At 38.2% G+C, this 24,919-nt stretch overlaps 2 protein-coding genes across 2 annotated transcripts in view; one reads left to right on the top strand and one right to left on the bottom strand.

The window, feature by feature from the left end:
* LOC308557908 (cytochrome b5-like) overlaps positions 1-11,476 on the top strand; it is a gene marked incomplete at both ends in the record, with an annotated part of 39,263 nt that extends 27,787 nt beyond the window's left edge. The window contains 3 exons of the mRNA XM_081138812.1: positions 8,820-8,964; positions 10,862-11,032; positions 11,212-11,476. Of these exons, the coding sequence (XP_080994938.1) occupies positions 8,820-8,964; positions 10,862-11,032; positions 11,212-11,476 (581 nt within the window). The remainder of the gene's footprint in view (positions 1-8,819; positions 8,965-10,861; positions 11,033-11,211) is intronic.
* Positions 1-24,919, bottom strand: part of ROBO1 (roundabout guidance receptor 1) — a 1,016,983-nt gene that overhangs the window by 206,620 nt on the left and 785,444 nt on the right. The gene's annotated exons all lie outside the window — the stretch shown is intronic.

Genomic DNA, 24,919 nt, shown 5'->3' with positions numbered 1-24,919 from the left:
TTTCTGTTGAACATATTTTCTGGTTAATAGAAGATTGTTGAGAGAAGTAAAATTTTAAAAGGTTGCTTACTATGATTTCAAATGGATATTTTCTATCGATTAAGTCAATAGCTAACACCATATTTAACAATGAGACAGTATTATTAAATTCAGAAATAAAACTGTTACCACAACTATTATTTCATGTTCTTCTGCAAGTGCTACAACAAAGCAATTAAACAGGAAATAATTTTAGCAAGTACAGATATTGATAAATAAATAGCAGAACTATCATTTTTTGATGATATGTGCACTTGGGTGGCAACCTAAAAAAGAAACAAATCAGCTGGCAATTTATGAAAATATATGAAGGTTTTCAAACTGGAAAATAAAAGTATTTTCCTTTCCTGTATATCATCAGTCAAGAATACAAAGACAATAATTAATTCTTCATAGACACAAAAAACTTAAAATATACAAAAATAGTAAAAATGTGCAGGACCAATTATGAAGCAAAACACATACGTGTGTGTATCTGCACAAACACGCACACCACTGAAGAGCAACACCAAATACCAGACAACTAGATGGAAAAGCACATGCCACACTGTATGAGATAACTTCTGATCATAAAGATGGTAAATCTCAACTATTAACCAAATGTATCCAATTAAATTCCCAATTTTGCAAATATACTTTAATATTTTTAGCACCGGACTTTTATCTTTATAGATTATATTGAAATTCTAAGTGATTGCAAGATAATTAATAGTGCTGAACACATTTATACATATAAGGAAGCCTACACTTCGTAAATTCAGAGAATATATTAGCATCTTGGGTTTAAGAGAGATTTTTTTAAAGTTTAATTCAGATTGGTAAAAACTTACAAGTTAACCTTTCTATGCCCCCTTTTCATTGATTCCATAAATGGCCACTGTGAAAGGAACTACAAAAGAAGAAAAAAGCTGTCCATCATAATTAAAGGTCATGTTGACAGTGATCACAATCTATGTGTGCTCAAGGATCAATACATGACCAACAGTCTTGTCCAGCTCTCTTCCTTCTGGATCGTTATGTGATGGAACTACTTGCAAAGTCAATCATCTTTTTCAATTATTCCACTTACACATGAGTCATATTTTTTTTTAAGTGGCTAAAAAGAGAAGGGGCTTATTCCCCAGCCACACTCCCCAACATAGACATTTCTGGACTCCCTTGACTAAATCTACATTTTAAATGTTTCTTTCTAGAAGCTAGCGCAATGCTTTTCAACTATTTCAAACCATGACCTTGTTTGATAAACAAACAAACAAACAAAAAACCTTTCTCCAGAGGTCCTGAGAGATTTTCTTTGTAGGCTTATCTTTTTCTGAAATCTACCCTCAGTCGAGAATCAAAGCCCAAGTCCTGCTGATCTGAATTGCTGATTCCTTCAGAAGATATTAAAGAATTAAAAGCTGAGATTCATTGCATTTCATTTTCACAACTGTCCAACATTCAAAACAGAAGTCTGATTGCTAGCATGTGATCACTTGATCTTCATATCTGTGTGTGCATGTGCGCACGTGTGTGTGTGCATGTGTGTTCATGCGTGTCTGTATAAAATTGGTGGCCGCCCCTAGCCCAGGAACTTGTGTTAGCTTACACTGCATATTCTTTTTTTTCAGTAACACTTGTCAGTAGCATTAATGGAATATCATAATAAATATTGATTAGGATAGAAAATAGGATATTTAATATTTGTTAAATAAACATTTTTGCAACTGATTTTATAAAAAATTTACGAAAGCCCCTTCATTAGAGACAAATTCATATTTATTGTAGTAACAGTGCAATTTTATCACCTTAATCATATCCACTTCAAAGTAAATATTTATAGACTGAAAATCCTATACTTGTGACTACATAAGTAACTATGTGTACTTGTTACTACGTATAGAAACCGTTCCTTCCCTCCAATCACTTCAGTTTGCTCTCCTTTGAACTCTCCCCAGCCCTTAGATCATATGCATTAGCAACAAAAGCACAACATGCCACCTCCTCTGCTGCCTCTCGGGCCATCTGCAGCTAAAATGGCTCTGAATGAATCACTCTCATGAATCATCTGTTTACATTTATTAAGATAACAGAGAACAAATGATAACAAAAAAGTGTATTAGCTAAATGATGAACATGCTACCAGAAGGCACATGAGATATCAATGAAATGTCAGGAAGGCAATATGGGACTATGCCTTACCTGTCAAAAGTTATTTCCAAAATAAATGGACTTTCTGCAGCATGGCCAATGCTTTCATTTTGGCTGTCCTAATGATCAAAGCAAATCATTGCATGATGGATTCAGCTGTTTCAATCACAATGAGGACCAAAATGAATGGATTAGATGTTCAGCTGTCCTGATCATCCAAAGGAAATAAATATGGTCTCAGAGTTTAAAAAAAAAAAGAAAAAGTTGCTGTGATCTGGTGATATCTGAAAGTGACTAAAAGTGTAGCTTTAAATGGAGCAAATAGTCCATAGATTACAACCAGTATACCAGTTATATTCACCATCTATGAAATTACCTGAATCTGGATTTCAAAATTGGAATGTGATATAAAAAAAAAAATCACTACCATTTACTGAAGACTTATGGTTTGCCATTAATTAGTCTCAGAGCCTCATAAGCCTTCATTCATTTATTCCTCACAAAAATCCTCTGAGTTGAGAACTGTTATTGCCCACATCTTAAAGATGAGGAAACCAAGGCATGAGGTCGCACTTGCACAAAGTCTTGTAGCTAATAATTGTGCCAAATTGCATGGGCAGTAATTGAGTCATTCTACTGTCAAATCTTAATCCCTCCATCCTATGATCAAAACACTTAGCTAAATAAATATTAAACTACAAACTAATGTCAGTTTCTACTTATATGGATGTAAATATAAGAATAAGCCTTTTAACCCTAATAATTAGATTATGAAAAGTGAATAAAATATTGCAGTTCATTATTTATAATGCCAGTAATGTAATATTATACCCTAATATAATACACTAATAACACAAAATCAGCTTCTGATTATCGAAGATATTAATGAGAAGGGGTCACAGGTTGAGCCAAATCACAGGTAAAACTAAACTATATTCAATTCTCAATTATCAGAGCACACCTATAGGAGAAAACTGGCATTCATTCAGCTGGCCAGCAGGCCTTAAAATTAGGTTCTTACTGCTAGGCTCTTTGGGTTTAAAAGAGGTTCAGTCAAGTGCTGGGGCTGGGTCCCAGAGGAAACATAAAGGAGCCCCTCTTTTCCTCAATCAGAACAAATAAGAGGTCTCTGCCGAGTGCTGCCCATAATTAACCAGCAAAGCAGTGAGGCTCAGAGCTGCTGACACTTGCCTCAATCCAATTACCTGATTTTGACCATAAATGGAGTGGAAGTAATGAAGGGAGAATTAATTTATACCCTTGGAGTATGGAAGGCCTTTCTAACAATGTCACAAAACCGTAAAAGAAAAAAAAAAATCAATAAAGTCAATTACGTAAATCCCAATTTTCTGTGCAGCAAAAACCACCCTACACAAAAATCAAAAGAAAAATGACAAACTGTGAAAATACTACTTGCAATTCCTATGACATATTACAGACAACAGCCAGTTTCCCTAATATATAAAGAACTCATATAAATCAATAAGAAAAAGACTAGCAAGAGAAACACGGAAAACTATATGACCAAACAGTTTGCCCGTAAACATAAAAAAATATAAATGGCTCCTAAACACATAAAATAGTACTCCACATCACTCACAATGAATATAATGTAAATTGAAATCATACTGACATAGCCGGGGAAAATTCAACAAGACGAAATATTTTGTGCTATTACTGAAGATTTTGGGGAAATGGCTATCTTGCCTTAATGGTGAGACAATAATTTCCATAACTGGTGGGAAGAAAAATGTGGCCATATCTCACACAATTACAGATGCATTTACTTTTTGAAATGGTGATAACTCTAGGAACTTACCCTAGTGGTAATTTTTCACGCTTGTAAAATGACATTTGTACAGGATTATTAGAGGCTGTTTGCCACAGTAAAGAGACTGGAAACCATATAACTGTTGATGAAGAAGAAACTGAATAAACTATACTCTACTCACACAATTGAACACTATCCACCTATAATAAAGAATGACAGTTGCTTATATACTAATACCAATATGTATAATATGCTGTCTTTTCTATGGTAAGCATGCATTTACTTTAATATGCTTTAAATTATCTCTGGAAGGATCCCCCAAAACTTAATTGGGGGGGTTTCTTCGGAAGAAAACTAAGAAGTAGGGATACTTTTACTGTAGATATTTTTAAAAGTTTTTGAATATTCAACTTCGTAAATGTCAACTATTTAAACAGCTGAATTTAAAACAGTGATCTGGTTTTCAGAGTCAAAAATCAGTGCTTCTTTTTTTTAATAGGAAAATCAATATTAAGAATGGTTGCTACAACAATAAAAAACAAAAACGAAGAGCTAGTGCTTCCTTCATTCACTGATTAGGGGATTGAGGCTTGCCTTGCATGAGGCCGAATATAAATTCACGATTCCCCCTCCCTTCCAGCAATGCTGTCCATCTTAACAACAACAAAAAATTGCTGAGGAATAAAACATTATACACAAACACACACAGTGTCAAAAAATGTATACACTTTAACAGCTGATAGCTCAATTTTGAAAATGAAATGTATTTTAGTAAACACTGCCTTTATAATTATTCAAAGGGTGTGTATACATTTGGGGGGACACCCTATAGATTTGACCCAACATTATTTTTTTATATACCTGAACCTTCTGAAAGCTCTTTGATGTCCCATTATTTAGTTAGACTTGTATAGAAAAGAGCATTTTAGCATCACCTGAGACAAGCAGATACTACAGAAATGTCTCAGAAAGAAAGCATTTTTTTCAATAATAATACATTTCTCCAAAAGTTTTAATAAACCTATGTCGTGATCTGGAAACAAATGACACAATATAAAATGAAGGCTAACTTTCATTCATTTTTATAGACAGATCTGTAGCAAAAAGTAATTTCAGAAACTAAAGTTCAAGAGGAATCTCTTTGGAGGGAATAAAATAAATAGCAGAGTAATTATCAGGTGGTAGCCAGTATAATAAATTACACTCTCAATAAACTGAATGAAAGGATTTGAAATATATGCAATGAAAATTGAAATCCTGATTCCACATTTATTTCATTAAACTATCTTTAGCTTATCTATAAACCAGAGTATGTAGAGTTGTGTGTGACAAATAGCACCGAGAAGCCTATATGAGCTCCACGGAAATCTCTTTAGGCTAATACCAGTATTTTGAGAAAGAAGCTGTGATCATTCCACTGAGGTGCATTGTGCTTGTTTAAATTGCTGTGATTGTGTTCCCTTTCCACTAGTTAGAAGGAGTCACATTTTAAAGTTCATCTTGTCCCCCTTTCAGCTACTAAGAAGGAAATGCATATCTGACACTTTACTAAGAAAGTTAAAGTGAATTTAGCTAGGATCGAACTAAGTCCTTTCCTCCTAAGAGATTTTTGGACTTAATAAGGATTTTTTGACCTTTAGCTGTTTGCAATTTTTTATTTCACTTCCTTTTTCTGGATTACCCAACTGTTTAATGTATTCCCACAGAACCTCTTGGCCTTTCAAGTTTAAAGGACCTATTAGAAAAGAAGTTTGTGATACACCATAATTTTACAGGAACAAATAAAAGGTCAAAGGACCCAAGCCCAGAGATGACAAGATAGTTCACTGGCAAATCAATACCAGGCTTTGTGTTGACCATGACGAAAGATTTATGAGCAAAGGGCAAATCGTTTAGAGGGGTCAGGGGAACCTTGTGCTGGGGCAAGAGTGTCCTCTCTGGTCTTTTATCTCACCTGAAAAGCCGCCTGTCTTGTATCACAGTTCTCAGTATAAGTATCACAAAACATGAGTTTAAAATCAGACTCTCACATTTAAAACACTTTAAATGCAAGCTTTTCCATGTATTTTGAATTAGTTCCAGAAAGCTTATACTCAGCGAGCAATATGGAAGTTAGGATGGTCTCATGGTTTAATAATTAATGAATCCAGCTTCCACCTGGGTATGGGCAATGCCTTAAAATTCCTCCAAACCAGTGTCTGGAAAACGGAGGGTGCAGGGTTAAGTGTACCACCAAATAAGGGTGTGCGTTACCTGTTTTATAATTGTTGACACTTTTACAGATATCCCCTATGTTCCCGCCCTTTGCTCACCTCCACTCTGCTAACCTGCCCCCGCCTTGCCTTCCCCACATAGCTGTCTTTGTCCATGGGCTCTGCATATATGCGTAAACGTTCTTTGGCTAATCTCTTCCTCAATGCTATTTCAAAAGATACGTCTACATCTAAAGTAATTCTGTTAAAATAAAAGAACACTTGATTAAGTGTAAGTTATACTCGGAAGAGGTTGAACACACACAAAAAAATAGGCCAAATTTTGATTTGGTTAGAATTCTAAGGCCCTATCTAAAGACTTATTTCAAAATAGTTTTGTAGTATATATGCATACTTGCACTGTCTCAAAGGTAGCCTCTAAACATGCAAACTAATTAACTGCTACAAATTAAGATGTGCTGTAAGTAAAAAATTCACATGGATTTTGAAGACTTAGTATGGAAAAAATATGTAGATCTCATTAATAACCTTTATATTAATCACAGCTTAAAATGCTACTGTTTCGGATATTGGCATAAATAAAATATATTATTGAGATTCATTTCACCTTTTTCTCTCTCTCTCTTTTTAAATGTGGCTGCTATAAAATTTAAAGTTACATGTGGCTCATATTTGTACCTTACATTATATTTCCATTGTCCTTTATGTACATATCCTTCAGTGTGTGTAATATACATGTGCAAGTGTAGGTACATATGCAAATATACATATGTGAGTGTGTATATATATACACACATATATACGTATATATACACACATACACACACACATATTTCTGAAGAAAAACGTGTTTCTTGGAAAGGAATTGACTACATGATAGCAACTACTTTCATGCATACAGAATATTTTTAAAGGCCACTCTAAATACTACACAAACAAATGCTGGCGTTGAATGGCACAGGTTCAAGAACAGGTCACTGGAAGCTACACATAATGCCCACAATGCCTGGGAGCCTCCCGAGGGGAAAGTGATAGCATGTCCACATGTTCTAATCCCCGGTAGCGCAGGCAGTCGCTCCGGGAGACTGCAATAAGCTCCCTTTCCAGATAAGGTAATACAAGTGATTAAGAAGAAAAGCTTTAAAATCCGTGCAGTAAATCACTAAGAAAAACAATGTGCTCAGAATTGCTAAGGCGAGTAAATTATTTTTCCTGGGCTGTGGTAGTGCGCTCCCCTTGGCCGGTTTGTAAAGTTGGCCCTTGGAGACTGAAATAGTGGAATCTGGCTTACTTTTTTCTATAACATCAGCTAGGCATTTAAATTAGCCTCAAAGATTTCTTTTCTTCTACCAACGCCCTAGGATGAGGCTTCTTCCTGCCACTAAACACTGGGGAGACGGTAAAAAAAGATATAAATGTAAAATCTAATTTGTAATCTCCTTTGTAATTACAAACAAGCAGCATCGGGAGCCCTTCTTTAGTGAAGTCACCACAAAGTCAGAACAAATGAGGTCTGGAGTGACAATTGCCTCCGTGAAGGAAGTCTAGACAAACACGAAAACTAAAAGTTTTTCTTCTTGTCCAGACTTGGAGGTACAGACATGTCAAATTTCACTAAAATGACCTTTAATCTTATAACTCATCAGTCACATTTTATTGCATTGATGAGTTACTATAACAAACTGTTAGGAAAAGGCATGCAAAGTTGTTCCTGCCCACCCCGAAGTAAACCAAAGTCCAGTCTGAACCGTTTCCCTCCCCGGTGAAAGTAATCGATACCATTTTCATTTTGATAAAGGCATCTTTCCACATGATCTTTTAGATTAGAAAAAAATCTTTAGGCCTATAGAAAATGTTACTTTACAAACAGAATTTGATGCATAGATTCCACAACTATGAGATCATTTTAAAGATTCCAATCCTCGACTTTGCTGTTTCTTTCTTTTTTTCTTTCTTTTTTTTTTTTTAAAGGGTCTATCTAGACAAGCCCACACTATGTTCATAGTGTAGTTAAATACCATGCATTGACTCCTGACATTATGCTGTTATTACCTTAAAATGGAAACATTCATTTAAAGTATATAAGTGGTGTACTTTTAAAGAACCTTTCTGTGGTTTTCCAAAAGCATTCCAAAGAGGTTACTTACGTTGCTTTGAAACTGGTTTGAGTTATGGGAAGGCCATAGCCTCAGCCCAGCAGCTGAGACAGCAAAGGAGATGAAAGTTTTTAGCTTGAGATCCAAAGGGAAACACAGCTGCTACAGCTGGCCTGCTCAGATCTCAACACTTAGTACAATGATCGAGAAGGCGATAATGCTGTGTCTCGGCTTGAAAAGTGCATTAATAAAAACAATCCTTAAATAGAACAGGAAAATCGATTAGTCAAATCTGGGCTCCAGGCTGAAAAATGAAATGATTAAAAAGAGAGAGAGAGAGAAGGGGAAATCCTCTCCGATTCTTAGAGATATCCCTCCTCAGACATTATCTTGACTAAAAGACATCATACAGAAGATGGAAAAAAACTTCTTAAGAAACCAAGTTTACCTTGGAAAGGTACTTCTAAAGAGTTTCAAATTACTATAATAGAAAATTGGAGTTTGGCAAATGTGGATCTTCCATACAGGTGCCAGCAATGTTTCAGGCTATACTTTGTTTCCTTTTAATAGTTACTGCGCAGAGCACACATGTCAAGCTGGTAGATCTTAGCGATGAACTGTGCCAACATGTGGAGTACCTGAAGCTGTACCTCAAAACAATTGTCTCGGGAGGAAAAACATGCTTCCATGGAGCTGTCAGGGAAGCTCTGGCAAAGTATCTAGATAGGGCACTTTTCCAAAATAATCATAAATATCAGAAAAATGCAGGACTCCTTTTCTCATATTAATAACACCTTCCTCCCAAGGACTTCAAAGTTCTAAACAGTTATTACCTTATTAACCTTAACAACCCAGTCAGGCAGGAAAGAGTGGCATTATTACACCTATTATTACACCTATTTTAAAGATAAGGGCCTTGGCTTGGTAAGGGCATGAAATGTCTCTAAGGCCACACACTAACTTAAAAAGGAAAATCAAACTAGGCCAGCTCGTCTTGGCCTAGAAATGCTTCCTTCTTCATTAGCACTGAATTGTGCTTTCAAGTAAAAGAAAAGTTATGATAATTAAATGCATTATGCTTTACATATATAATTGTTTTGTTTGTGTAATAACAGTACATTTGGGAAAAAGGGTAACCTGACAAAAGATAAAAATTATCAGACAATTAAGCAGCCTTCATTTATATTTGTCAAAAAGCAACATAAAACCAAGTTGTACATTTTGAACACTAAGAAACTTGTTAGTTTTCTGCGAATGAACTATAGCACCATAGAGGACATAAGAAATATTCTCTGATTTTATGTTTCCTCAACCACCAAAGAAATGTGCTACTTCCAACTGTTTTAAATGAAAAGGAGAGGTTCGTTCATTTCTTTATCCCACCTATAAAAATACACAGTTCTAAAGAGTTATAACATCAATAAGAAATTGTTCCACTCAATCAATCATTCATTCGATTAAATGTGTCCTAGGTCCTGAGATAAAGCAGTGAGCAAAGGAGATGGAGTCCTTGCCCTCATGGTGGTAAGTGACAAGTAGAAAAATGAAGCAGGATTAAGGTTTTAGGGAGTATTGGCTGGGGGTGTAAGTTGCTCTGTTATACAGATAATCAGGGAAGCCCGTCTTCATGACTTTTGTGCAGAAGAGACTAAAAGGAAGTATGAGAGTGAACCAAGTGGGCATCTGATGACAGAAATGTCCCGGCAAAAGCTGTCCTGAGAGCCTGGATGGAAGCGAAGCTAGCTTAGAAAACACTAGAGAGAGACTGAGGGAGGGAGAACAGGGAAAACGCCAGGTTTATAGTCCTCGTGGGGACCTCGACTTTAACACAAAGTGACTGAACACCTCCAGAGTCTACAGCAGAACATGAAGTGGCTTCTATTTTAAATGGATCGCTCTAGGGGCCTTGAGAAGAAACAGGGGGTGTGGGAATTGAGCAGAGGTGGAAGCAGGAGCCCACTTAGGTGGTGGCTGCAGTAATTCAGGTAAAGGCAAAAGTGGCTCGGTGGGCCACGGTCATGGTGACGGAAACACAAGACACATGTTGAAGGTGGAGACGACAGGACTTGCTGCTGGACTGAATGAGGCACATGAAAGGAAGAGAGGAGTCAAGGATGACTTTATGGCACTTAACTTGAGCAATTAGAAGGTGTAATTTGTATTTACTGAGCTGGGAAGGCTGGGAGTGGGGCAGTCTTTAGGTGGTTGTTTTGGACAAAGTAAGCTTGAGTGTCTTTTAGATCTTCCATGGAGGGGTTGAGTCAGCAGCTCAGTGGAGTTCAGTGGAGCAACACTTTACAATTATAGAGCTTTAAGAGTCCTTGACCAACTCCCTTCACTTACTTGTAAGAATGCATAGGCAATGTTCCCATAAACACATGTTCATTAGAAGCTTTGGCAGGAACCAAGGTCTCCTGAATCCTTGTTTATCCCTTACATCAGTATATCATGTTATATTATAACTATATGTGAAAAATGGTCCATAGTTAAAGGACCTTTACCCTCTGTGGCACCAGTCACCCAACCCGAGGCTCAGGGCCAGATGAGGGGAGTGTCCAGGCCCTAGCTCATTGAGACTCGCTGTGCTCCCATGGCTGGGCTGGTGTCTGCAGGGCCCGAAGCTCACTGCATTCCAAAGTGGCCCAGTGGTTGGACAAAGCCATCAAGTACTACACCATGGAAGAGCTCCAGAAGCACAACCACAGCAAGAGTACCTGGCTGATCCTGCAAGGCAAGGTATACGATTTGACCAGATTTTTGGAGGAGCATCCTTATGGGAACAAGTTGGATGCCCAGCCAGGCGTGGCTCAGCGGTTGAGCATCGACCTGGGATCCAGGCGATCGGGGTTCGATTCCCGGTCAGGGCACATGCCCGGGTTGCAGGCTCGATCAATGACTCTGTCATCATTGATGTTTCTATCTCTCTCTCCCTCTCCTTTCCTCTCTCGGAAATCAATAAAACTATATTAAAAAAAAAAAAAAAAAAACAAGCTGGAGGTGACTCTACTGAAAACTTTGAGGCTATGGAGCACTCTAGGGATGCTAAAGGATTGTCCAAAACATGTATCATTGGGGAGCTGCATCCAGATGACAGCTCAAAGAAAACCAAGCCTTCAGAAACTCTTATTACTATAGTTGACTCTAATCCCAGCTGGTGGACCAACTGGGTGATCCCAGCCATCTCAGTACTGGCCCTAATGTGTTGCTTCTACACCGCGGAAGACTGAACACATCCTGGAAGCCAATGAAAAAAGAAGGCTGCTTTGGATCAGGAAGAAAGAAGACAGTGTTAAATGCTTTGACTGACAGAAACCATCACCTGAAAAGTAATTTTAATACCTGTTTCATTTTCCTCCTACGTTACAAACAAAACAAACCAAAAAGAACTGCGTTGCTCTCTCTAGAACTTTCGCAGTGTGCCTCAATTTTATTTCAGTGTTCCATGACTACATGCTTTACTTACTGTAGGCATGATCTTTTAAAAGTACATCTGGGTTTTCAAATATAAAATAATAATATAATAATAATAACAACAACAATAACAGGCCTTTCAGGAAGGGCTGCACTTTGAAATCTTTGACCTAGTGGAAGAGATTTTACTTAACTCCCTTTCGAGAGTTCTCAAAGCACAAGTTAGTATCGTTTGGATGGTTTGGAGTTATTATGAGAATACCAACAAATACATAAAGTAGAAAATCAATATCCCAGAGTGCTGTTTATGTGCAATTTAAAAATAATTTGAATCTCTCATAAAATCTTCCTTTCTAGGAATTGTCAGTATGCTTTCCAAGAGCAGGTACCTAAGTTGTAAGAGTAAAAGGATTTGAGGGGAGGAAGTTCAGAGGCCCTTCCAAGAGTAGCGCCTAAACTTTATCATTTAATTCCTGGTTTACACATACCTTTAGGACACATGTGGCTTAAATATCTTTAAGCAGGACTTTCATGTTCTTGTTTTCCATCACTCTCATATATCACAATACACCCAAAAACAGATCCACCACACACACACACTTTAATTTCCCTTTTGAGTGGCGTTGGGCACTAACTTTGGCTGAAAATTTATATATTCAAATATGGGTTAATAAGCTTTTTTCAGAGTATGACAATATCTTTCTTTAAACAAAAGAAAAGCATCAATATCAACCTCTATTTTAAAATGTATTAGTAAATTTTAATGTTAAATGTAAAACCAGATAACAAGTTAATGAGAAAGGAATGAAGCAGTGTAAAGCAGTCAGAGTCAAAGTAACAGCTGTAAAGCAAGAAAAAAATAACAAAATAACAGCTTATTCTTTCTCAACTCCTGCTGCTGCACAGTCATACACGTCATAGGGAGAATGTTGAAGCAACTATGTGATACAGAACAAAACAGTCTTTTCTGGATTTTAGGGAACCAAAGGGGTGTCGGGGAGTCCTAGGTGGAGGGCTATGAGAACAGCGCAGGCGATGCGCACAGGAAGAAAGGGAGACACGGCGGGGGCGGCAGCCGGCTCACGCCCAGGCAGCAGGGGCGTTCCTTGTATCGGGTGCCATCCACCGCAGTAACTGTATCTGTCATTTCCTCCACAAACTTCTTTATTTTTTGTCCGGCTTACTGTTCTACATAGACTATTAGATACAGAACACAACTGCCAAAGATGCTAGAAGATAAACATAGAATGTGTCCATCTCTGCAAAGTCCCTTTCTGGCCTGGAAAACACCTGGCTGAGGGACAGCGAATGGTAGGACCTTTTACTCTTTCATATACATCTTTCAAATTATTTTAAACATAGTAAAATTATGTTTTAAAAATTTGTCTGGCCCAGCCATCTTGGCTCAGATGTTGAGCACTGACTTAGGGTCCAGGAGATCTAGGTTCGATTCCCGGTCAGGGCACATGCCCGGGTTGGGGGCTCGATCCCCAGTCAGGGGCCTGCAGGAGCCTGCTGATCAATGACTCTCATCATTGATGTTTCTCTCTCTCTCCCTCTCCCTTCCTCTCTCTGAAATCAATAAAGATATATTTTTTAAAAATACATGTCCGTTAGCTTAATTATGGATATCATCAGGAAAATCTAATTGCTGTTTGCTCCAGAAATAGAAGAATAAGAATTGACCTTTGGGTAAGTCAAAACCCTTACAAGGTCTCGCTCTCCTGATCACGAAGTGGTTGATATCAGACGCTCTACACCATACAGACACTCGGCACAGTTCCCAGCATACACAGGGCTTTCCAAACTCGAGGCTGTTTTTGCATTTTCAAATATATGTTTATCTATAAAATGTGGCTAATAATTCTTAAAGATAAGCTATAGGGTGTTTTTTTTGGAAAGAGCAACTGAAACCACTTGAGAATATGTAACTGAGTTTTACAAAATGTACATCAGTATTGTAAACCACCACTGATCAATCCTCAGCAATGTAAGATATGAAAGCTACAAAAAGTTAATGGAATTGTTTAAAAATAAAAAAACAAAAAGAGATAACTTTTTTAAGAAGGTAAGGCAGCCTTGTTGAGATTGTTTTTCAGTTAATCTCTTCATTTAACCCACAATAATGTATATAGACTGTCAACCAATACATTTATTTTTTTATTAAAAAATACTAAAAATTCAGTGATTTTTGAGCATAATATACTACACACATTATAAACCACACTTATAGGGTGCTTATGCTACTTATCAATAAGGTTATGAATAATAATCTCTCCATATTCTATAAACAACACTTTAAACAATGTGTATAGCTTCCCAGAAATTTAAACCATGTTTTAATTTAGAATTAGTTCCTAGGAAATGAAACACAACTTCTAGTATGCATTCATTTTTAATGGTTTCTATCAATCCTTAAAGCCATTTAAGGATCTCATTTAGCATTATAGGGCATTTATAATTAAGCAAAGCAATTTAATATGCGTTAAGTAGAAGTGCAAAGATGATTTGTGGGATGGAGTACTTTAAACCTCTGAAATATATCTGATGCCAAGAGAGAAATCTTTATAATTATAACATTTCTCTTTGGTATGATAATGTCATTTCTACTTCCTGGAGTATAACAACTCTTATTAAATAAAACTTTTTGTGACAAAACTCTTCTATGGGAGACTAGCAATTCAGACAATATTAAGGAATCATGAACCAAATATTAGGGGAAAATATATGGTTGTCATTCTGATTTTATTCCTCCTTATTGTAATTTTTTATTAAAAATACTAATGCTTGCCCATTGGGCAATTCTTTATTATCACTATTCTTTGCCTTGTTATTTTAGGAATGAGAGGAAAAGTGTCTATAAATGAGACAAGTGAGTTAGGTAGGGATCAGATCACTAAAGACTACAGATAACAGGCTAAGGAATTTTGATTTTACCATGAAGGCAATAAGGATCCTTTGAAAGGTTTTTAGGAAGGAAATGAAGATTATTGTATTTGCATATCAAATACATTTTCACAATGACAAAGTGGAAAACAGCTTTGAAAGGTTGGTGCCTATAAGCAGAGGCACCATTTAAGAAATGCCAAGTGGTGATGCTGGATTGTGAGATATTGAGTCAATGGATTCTGTTCATGATGACCACTGGCTGGGAACAGGATGGTGAATAGATATGGGAGAAGAAGGGGACATAAAAAATAACCTGCGCGCCCGGGCAGCATGGCTCAGTGGTCGACCTAGGACCCAGGCGATCGGGGTTCGATTCCCGGTCAGGGCACATGCCCGGGTTTCGGGCTCGATTCCCAGCAGGGGGCGTGCAGGAGGCAACCGATCAATGACTCTCTCATCATTGATGTTTCTCTCTCTCTCCCTCTCCCTTCCTCTCTCTGAAATCAATAAAGATATATTTTTAAAAATAATAATAATAAAATAACCTGTGCCAATTGCATTCATTGAGACAAGAAAAAAAGAAAAAGGAACAGACTTGAAGGAATAACGAATTCAGTTTCAGGGGGGAAAATTGCGCTGATTGTAGAATGTTCAGGTGAAGATGACAGTGAGCATCTGGCACGTTTGAATCTGCCTTTTAGAAGAGTGTGCTGGGAATCATCAGTTACCTGAGTGGCTGGAAGGGTTGGGAAGAGAATGGAAGGGAAGGAGCGGAGGGAAAATGAGAGGAGGAAAGGAGGGCAGAGGAAGAAGAGGAGGGAAATTAAGCAAAAGCTGCATATAAAGCAGACAAGGAAAGTAGGGAACATCGCACAGGCACGTGCACACACGCCATACAGTATGTGTGTGATTTGTGTAGGTATGTGCCTGTATATATAATCCCTTTCATACTGCATAAAAATATAGCATATATAATTTCACTGTCATGATTAATTTTATATATCAGCTTGGCTAGGCAATGGTACGTAGTTGTTTGGTCAGGCAGCAATCTAGATATTACTATACATATCTGTTTTCGATGTGATGGACATTTAAATTGGTGCACTTTAAGTAAAGCAGAATACTCTCCATAATGTGCACAGGCCTCATCATCAGTAGAAGAACTTAAGAGAAAGGCTGAGACCCCTGCATGCACGCACAGACACACACACAGAGCAAAAAGGAATTCTGCCTCTAGACTGCCTTTGGACTCAAGACTAAAATTCCAATTCTTCCCTGGGCCTCCAGCCTGTGGACATGTCTTGCATATTTTCAGACTTGCCAGCCACCACAGTCATGTTAGCCAATTCCTTAAAATAAATATTTCTCAACAATATTCCATTGTTTATATATATACTATATCTATATATCTATCTATATTCTATTATTTCTTTTTTTCTGGAGAAGCTTCATTAATGTAATCACTTCATAGTCAAGGAATATATTTGTGTGTTAAAAAACATACAAGCCTAATAAGAAGAGTGGCTCTCTGTGTGCGGCAGGGTTATAGATGAATTCCACTTTCTTCTTTATTCATGCCCATATTCTATGATTTGTCTTGGAAGAGAATATACCAGTTTTACTTTTATAACCAAATATAAGCAATGAACTCTCTTAACTAAAAGTAAGAATTAGAAATTTACTTTACATTCCAAATAAATCTTTTATGGGAACTATTAAAAATTTTCCAAGATTGTAGACATGTTGGAAATTGTATACAATTTTAATAGAGAGGCTTGTTTAACAAAAATACAATGAAGATTATAGGTTCTTTTCACATATTTCAACTAACTTCTATACTTTTGACAAAATGTCAAACATTTAAAAATGCCTTTGCCAAATGGAGGGTATGTTTCCCAGGGCACCAAGATGTATTTATACTCTGATAAAATGATATAACATATCTAAAAAAGAAGGCTTTAACTAGAAAGGATGGAAACTGATCAGCAGGATGGAAAGAACAGACAAGAAGAAGGCCATAAAACAGATGATGTTTCGGATTCACCATCCAACCACTGCCCATTGAGGACAATGCCAATACACAGAGCTATGATTTATCTAGTCCTAGGAACACACAGAGCACCAGTTTTGAAGATGTTATCATTAGGTTTCCTAAGCCTGATGCCACTAAACATATGAATCATACCTTGATCACTTATTCTGATTTCAAGCTCACCCAGCAGCATCCCAAGGGGAATACGTCTTGGTAACATGACCACAGAAAGAACATTTGGTGTTTGAAGAAAGTAAGTGTCTGTGTCAGCATTCGGGTTTATGTACTAATAAGTCTCCCTGAGCTTGATTAATGTGCTTCTACTGTGAGAAATAGATCTACCGTTGGTGTGCTAACAAACCAAGTTTCTGAGCCTGCAAAGTTAGGTAGAACCTGGACAACCATGAATTCACCAAGGAAAATCTGCCAATGCCACCATGTGAGAATTGCCTAAGTAGCCAATTTGCCTGAAACAAGTGGCACGCCTCTGCATTGCCAGGCAATGTGAGTTTTTTCATTAATGTTTTACACCATAATTACTCAAATTATATGGTACTTCAAAGTTAAAGAGGCTCAGATAACCCCATTCAACTATGCTTTACATATTATGTCTTTAAGCTTCTCTTCTCTGGCTTCATGCAGTATTATTACTGCTAGAACTAGCTTTACTTTAAGCTGAACTTTTAAAACTAGGTCACAGACAACAGTACAATTAGGAAGAAAAGTCTATTTTAAGTATCATTAAGGAGAAAAAAATATTTCTATTTAAACAAACATCCTAATATGAAAGAAGTACTACTGCAAAAGAAACTCAAAGTATCACAAACTGCTCACTCTCTCAACATAAAATGATAAGAACTGAGCAGAGTCCTTTCTCCTCCTATTTAAATACTAAGGGAAATGAAACTTAGAAACTTCACCTAGATCAAAAATTACTTTTACAGGTTGTTTTTTATTATTCTAAGAAGCAGAAACATTTAAAAGCTAAAGTAGCCCGGCTGGGCGTGGCTCAGCGGTTGAGCATCGACCTAGGATCCAGGCAATCGGGGTTCCATTCCTGGTCAGGGCACAGGCCCGGGCTGCGGGCTCGATCCCCAGTCGGGGGCCTGCAGGAGGCAGCCGATCAATGACTCTCTCATCATTGATGTTTCTATCTCTCTCTCTCCCCTTCCTTTCCTCTCTCTGAAAGCAATAAAGATGTAAAAAAACAAAACAAAACAAAACTACTTTAAAAAGCTAAAGTATAGTTAGTTCCAAGGGGATATTCAGAAATGATTCCCTATTATAACTTTTTTTTTTAATTTCATGGGTAGCAAATTACATGCTACAAGGAAGACCTATTTTCTAAGCAATCTACATAATAGTTGTAATTCCTCCAAGGTTTTGAACATTGGAAAGGGGTTTTGAACAGGAAATCTGGATTGCTCTTTCCAGAAATTATTGTAAATATTTTATGTGAAAAACAAAAACTTTACCTAAACTTGAGAAGTATATTTAACCAACAGTAAATACCATACCCTAGCAAAAAAAAAACAAAAAACAGTATAAAAAAATCCAGGGGAAAAGGAGAAGAACAAACACATAAACAGCGTAAATAAACATGTCGCCCGGAGAACACAGAGGCCATCTAAAGCCCAGTAACTTTCCCATGCTTATTACAAGGATGTCATCTTGGGAGATAAAACACAGTATCATAAACTTAAAGGTCACCGAATTTTTCAAGGTAATCCAAACATTGTAAGGACATGCAATTAATTCTCCCAACAGTTAGTGTATATCCAGTTATTGCAAGAGCAAGAGCCCAGCTACGTCTCATAAAGTCTGTATCTACCTATGTGCTCTGACCTTTAGGTATAGTCCAAGTTAATAAAAGTAAACTAAGTTATCCAATTTCCTCTGATATTATTTTATGTTTAATGCACCCTGAAAAACATTAGCATTTTATTTGTTTTTAAAAACTATAGTTCATAGAATTAAACGAATACACTGCATTTAATCAAAATATATTTTACATTTTGGATCATCAGTGGAGTCTGTAAAAGATAAAGACATCTGAAAATTATCACCATAGTTTTCTCTAGTTCTGAAGAGTCACTCCTAAATTCAACCTTTAATTTTTTAAAAATTCCATCTGAAATTATGCTTTCGACTTTTTCAAACAATGATTACATTAACTAAAGGCTAATTATATTTGAAAGTGAGTTTTTAAAACAATTGCATTCATACCTATGTCTCATTCAAAAAGCTCACCAAGCAAAGTTCAGGTGATAAATAGTATTTATGACATTTATTCACACAATATTCATACTTTTAAAATCTGTTTTGAAGCCCTCAAATAGGTGGTATAATCATTAGGTAACAAATGTGTAGAAACGGATGTGACAAGTATGGAGAATGTATACATAAAAAAGATTGTAGACTCATAGGCAAGCTTCATGTTCTATCTATTGGACACCAGTGCATGATATAAGAAAATGTGTTCTGTAACTAGTAGGTTAGTCAGCAGACTTAAAAAACTTAAAATTTTGAAAATTAAAATTTATAAGTTTTAGACAACCATAATGGGTTAACTTCAGAGTTAAACATCCATTGATTCCTGGGTATGAGTCTGATGTTTTGAAATGGGCCCTATTCCTATAACAGCCCCTAAAAAGTCAGTTCCAGATATTTCTAAGGGAGGTGTATGAGGAAACAGACTTGAAGAGGTTCTCAAAGTGTTATCTCTGGACCAGGAACATCAACATCATTGGGAACATTTTAGAAACGCAAAATCTCAGCCCTACCCCAGACCTGCTGAACCAGGAACCCAGGGAGTGGGATAAGCCACCTTTGTTTTATGAGCCCTTCAGGTGCTAAAATGTAGAATGACATGGGAGTTGAGGTAATTTGCATAAGGTTACACTTCTAATAATCAGTGAAACTAAAAGGGAACCAGCTAGGCCTGCCTCTTTTAAAGCTCAAGCTTTAAGCCAGTACCTTATATATGGCCTTCGGTTAAAGGTGACCCCTTTGGTTTCAATTCCGTATTTCTTTCTAAACTGGGGTACATTAAATAAAGAGAATGCACTGAACATAATGGAAGCTTTGATGTTACAGAATCTTACAATACTGCCTCAAGGTCAGTATTCTGACAAATGTTCACCTGTCATGTAAAACACAGGAAACATTCCTGATATATTGCCAAGATCTGAGATAGAAATATCTGATTCCTCCAGCTCCTAGCTGTTGATCTGGCCAGACTAACTCTCCATCCCACCTTTCTCAAGCTACAAACAGGCCTTCATTAAACAGGGATGGGGTGGCCCTTTAGGGCTGGCACTCTGATAAGGACAGGGTGATTTACAGGAGAACTGGAACATTCATTCTCTCACAGCACACACGAGAGGAAACCAGGAGCAAGTATACAGGCCCCACATCTCTAAAACAGTTCTCTGTTTCACCACTTCAGTCATCCAGACCCTCCCTCACTGGGATTAAAAGCAGAATTTTGATGAACTATGCCATCGCCTAAACTGTTGCCACAGATCAGTGCTGACAAGGTGAATCAGTGGTGCTAGTCTCAGTAGCCACAGATACTTAGGAAGCGGGCACCTGGAATCGGTGTGGGTGAGTGGTCAAAGCACTTCGATGAAAGGATCCACAGGTACAGCCCATTCTAAAAGCCAGATAGTAATGAAGAGAGTATCCAAGACTGATCATTGTTACCCAGACACATTTGGGGAGCTGCTTTTAAAATTCCTAAACTTTCCCTTTTCCTCGACATGCACAAACCACTCATTCATTCAACAACCATCTGCTGAACTCCTGTTCTGTGCCATGTGGGGTTCTAGGTGAGTTGTAGAGAGGCAGGGAGACTATTGGCAGACCCCTGAAGTAGTACAGGAGAAAGTAACTCATGTCAGGATGGCCCTAGGAGAGATACAGAGCAGTATTAGGTGGAGTTGGGGTGTGTTTGGAAGTAGAGTCTTGCTGATGGATTAAATGTAAGGACAGAGAGTTTGAAGTGTAGGTTTCAAAAAAGTACAATTATTGGTGATGATAAGATCTAATACAGGACCAAGAAAATGTAGAAGAAAAGATTATTGCAGATGGGGAGGTTAGGGAACTAAAGGGCCAAGGTATAGAATAGACCATCCGATGTTTATATCTTCAAGATGGTGAGACATATGAGAAAGAAAAACAATAAATCAGGGGTTAACATTACTAAAGGAGAGGAACTGGGTGGTGCCAGTTTATGATAGCAATGTGGAAGGGTGTTGGGAGGTAGAGTCTGCTTAAACGAACTTTAAAAAGATCAGGGGTTTTGGAAAAGGAGGAAAGAGAAATAATACCTTTTGTTACCTCATGACGTGTTTTGAGCAGAAAACATGTGACACACCACTGCTCAAGGACATAAGGGTGTCCCTAGTAATTCTGGTCTAACTGTGACTGGACTTTCTTCTTGGTTCAGAGGAAACAAGGATGGATCTTTTTCCCCCTAAAGGACATTACCAGGACACTAAGGGAGATGAACAAAACAAAATAATAATCATAATACAGGCACAGAGATAAATCAGCTTAACGAAGAAAGATTCTTTGACATAAGTACTTGAAGCACAGACCGAATCGGCTGGAGCCAGGACCAAGCGCTCGGCTCGGATTCAGTCCCCTCACGCACATCCCCTGTGGCTGCCATGGCGCATCTCGAGGCTCCAACTAAGCTCAACTTCAGGTTGACTTTCAGCCCCTGCCAGGACTTCCCCGGTGGCCCTCGAGGTGGTCTCTTCGACTGTCACCTACTGCTCGGAGATTCCTTCCTCCCTCAAATGCCGCCTGTTCCTGGGGAGGCACTTTCCCACCTTGCCCCGAACTCCTCCTCCAGTTTCTACCCTTCCCCCAGATTCACCAAGATATAACTGACAAATAAAAATCGTAAGATATTTAAATATACAGCATGACTATTTGATATGTGCATACATCGTGAAGGGAGTCCCCCATCTAGTTAATTAACACATCCATCACCTCACAGTTATGTAGTTTTTTTGTTTTTGTTTTTCATGAGAATATTTAGCTCTCTAAGCAAATATCAATTATATACAATACAGTGTTATCTGTCACCATGTTTGACCTTAGATCCTCAGACCTTACTGACTAAGGAGGAAAGAGAGTGGTTGGTAAAATGGAACGAACTTTCCTGCTCTAGTTTTGAAGCCACCAAGCTGTAAGGGTCGCAGGTGGCCGCACCTGAACTGCCCTCACCAGTGAAAATTCCCCTGCTGCGCCGTCACATACGGGTCATGCTTAGTCTCACGAGGGTTTTGTGGGTGCCTTTGTCTTCAGTTTTTCACCAAGTGTCCTTACCCACTGCTCTGCCCTATCAGGTGGATGCTGGTGAATCTCCAATAGGTATCTCCGGCCTGAAACTCTACCAATTTCCTTCTCAAGCTGCATGAGGCTATCAAATGCACAAATCCAAACTCCTTATCTTCTCGCTCAGAAACCCTCCTCTCCTTCGAAACACCTTTATCTTTGGGAAACGACATCACCTTCCTCTGTTTCCAAGGTTAGAAAGTGTCATATCTGGACTAAACATTTACCTTTAATCCCTCATTCAATTGGTCGATCAACCTGAAAGAGTCTGTTGACATAACTGCATAATCCCTGCCACTCCTGCTGCCACTTTCCTGCCTTCTGATCCACCCCCGTCCCCACCTGCACAGCAACCTGCCAGCAGGTTCTCAAACCTGATACGCCCTAGCACACCAGGCTTTCATTTTCTAAAACATGACTCTAGTCTCTTACATCCTGAAGCTTAAAAGCGTCAGTGACTCTTATTATAGAATAAAGTTCTAACTTCTAACACGGTTATACAAAGTCCCATTTCCATTACAAATCACAGTGACTTCCAGGCTGAAGCCACATCCTAGGTACAGAATGTCCTTGCTTTTTTGTCTGGTCGGTAAGACACACATATGAAAAAACCCCTTTCCCTTACTCATCCCTCAGCACACACTTCAGAAGCTACGGCTTCCGAAAAGCTTCCCTTGATGTTTTTCTCTCCCAGAAAAAAAACTGCAATTTCCTTTGTGTCCCAAACACTTTTTGTAGCTCTCTTGAGCCCCTTATATCTAAGTATGAGTACATAGATTTCTATTTCCAACTAGACTCAAAGTTTCGTAGACATCCTAGGATATGTAATATAAGCTCTTGGACAAGCGAAAGGGGAGAGCAGGAAAAGGTTCCCTAAGGCTTTAACATTTCAGAATATCTGGATTTAGAATAACCCGAGCGTGGTAGACACAATAGCTCTCCAAAGATATCCATGACTAATTCCTAGAATCTATAAATATATTACCTTGCATGGCAAAGGGGACATTGCAGATATAATTAAGGCCATACATCTTAAGGTGGGGAAAGTACATAATAGTTCCCCCTTATCTGTGGGAGATTCATTCCAAGACCCCCAGTGAATGTCTGAAGCTGCAGACAGTACTGAGCCCTATATAGACTATGTTTTCTCCTATACATGCGTACCTGTGATAAAGTTTAATTATATATTAGGCGGAGGAAAAGATTAGCAACTGATAATAAAATAGAAAGATTATAACAATACACTGTCATAAAAGTCTTTTTTCCCCCTCAAAGTATATTATAATGTACTTACCCTTCCTCTGATGATGATGTGAGATGACACAATGCCTATGTGATGAGATGAAATGCGGTGGGTGATTCCGGCACTGTGAAGTAGCCTTAGGCTCCTACTGACCTGACAACAAGGATTGCTTGAACACAAGCACTGTGACACCACAACAGTTGATCTGATAGCCTAGAGGGCTCCTAAGTGACTACTGGACAAGGAGCCCGAGTAGCTTTCATATACTGGACAAAGGGATGATTCATGTCCTAGGCAAGATGGAACAAGACAGCTCAAGATTTTATCACTCTCCCGAGAATGGTGCACAATTTAAAACTTAGGAATTGTTTATTTTTGGAATTTTCAGACCACAGTTAACCATGGATTACTGAAATCTCAGCAAGAGAAACCGTGCATAAGGTGGGACTACCACCATACTTGATTATCCAGGAGGCCCAAATCTAACCTCGGGAGCCCTTAAGAGCAGAGAGCGTTATCTGGTCAGCATCAGAGAGATGCAACAGAAGTCATCGAGGCTCTATGGTAAGAGGATCTCAGCCAGCTCCTGCTGGATGGGCCACCAGAAAAGCAAGAGAAGGAATAAAGGTGACCTCTAGGAGCAAAGACCGGCTTCTGACTCACAGGCAGCAAAATGACAGGGAGCTCATTCCCTCTACCACAACCACAAGGAACTGAATTTGGCCAACAACCTGGATGAGACTGGAAGTGAATTCTTCAGACCCTTCATTAAGGAACAGAGCCCTAACCAACACCTTCATTCCAGTTCACGGGACCCCAAGTAAAGGACTCAGTGGAGCCCACTCAGCCTTCTGACCTGGATAAAAAGTCTGTGTTGTTTTAAGCTGTTCACTTGGTGGTTATTTGTCAAGGTAGCAACAGGAAATAAATATGACAAATGTAAGGCAGCAGTTTTGTCAAGGATCTGAGAGAGACTATGTGATTAGTCTTTGAAGTTACTTACTTGTACACATGGAAAACCTGACTAAATTTAAATAAGTCAAAATATTTTTTAAACAGTTTATGACTATGGTCCCCAGCTTTTTTTTATTTTTTCATATGTCTTTATTGATTTCAGAGAGAGGAAGGGAGAGAGGGAGAGAGAGAGAGAGAGAGAGAGAGAGAGAGACATCAATGATCAGAGAGTCATCGATCGGCTGCCTCCTGCATGCCCCCTACCGGGGATCAAGCCCACAACCCAGGCATCAAACCATGATCTCCTGGACCATAGGTCTATATTCAACCGCTGAGCCATGCCAGCTGGGCGGTGCCCAGCTTCTTTCCTACTCTGAATATACTTGAGACATAGGGTAGAAACCTCTGAACGATGACCAGAGCATAGTGTTTGGTAGAGGATGTTTATACTAGAGTTTGTAGGGAATCATGTCCTCTTGGAATTCTAATACACCCCTTTCCCAAAACTCCTTCTAAACCTCCTCTAGACCAGCTAGTTAAGAAACACTGATTTGGAAATGTCAAGGGCCAACCTTGTTCTCCAAAGACATTGGATTAATAAAACTTAAGCTAATCTTAATCTTCTGAAAACTGGATCTTAAACTATCTCTAAAAGATCCAGTTTTTAGAAGAAATAATTAACCATGTCTCTACCAGGTTAATGTCGATAAAAACAACACAGTAATTACGGAATTTATTGAATGTTTACCCTGAACCAGGAAATGTCCCATATGGCATATCTCACTTAATTCT

This window comes from Miniopterus schreibersii (assembly GCF_964146895.1).
Source record: "Miniopterus schreibersii genome assembly, chromosome: 5".
Taxonomy (NCBI): Eukaryota; Metazoa; Chordata; class Mammalia; order Chiroptera; family Miniopteridae; genus Miniopterus; species Miniopterus schreibersii.
The sequence above is the reverse complement of the archived record's forward strand: the minus strand, read 5'-3'. Positions and strand labels throughout refer to the sequence as shown.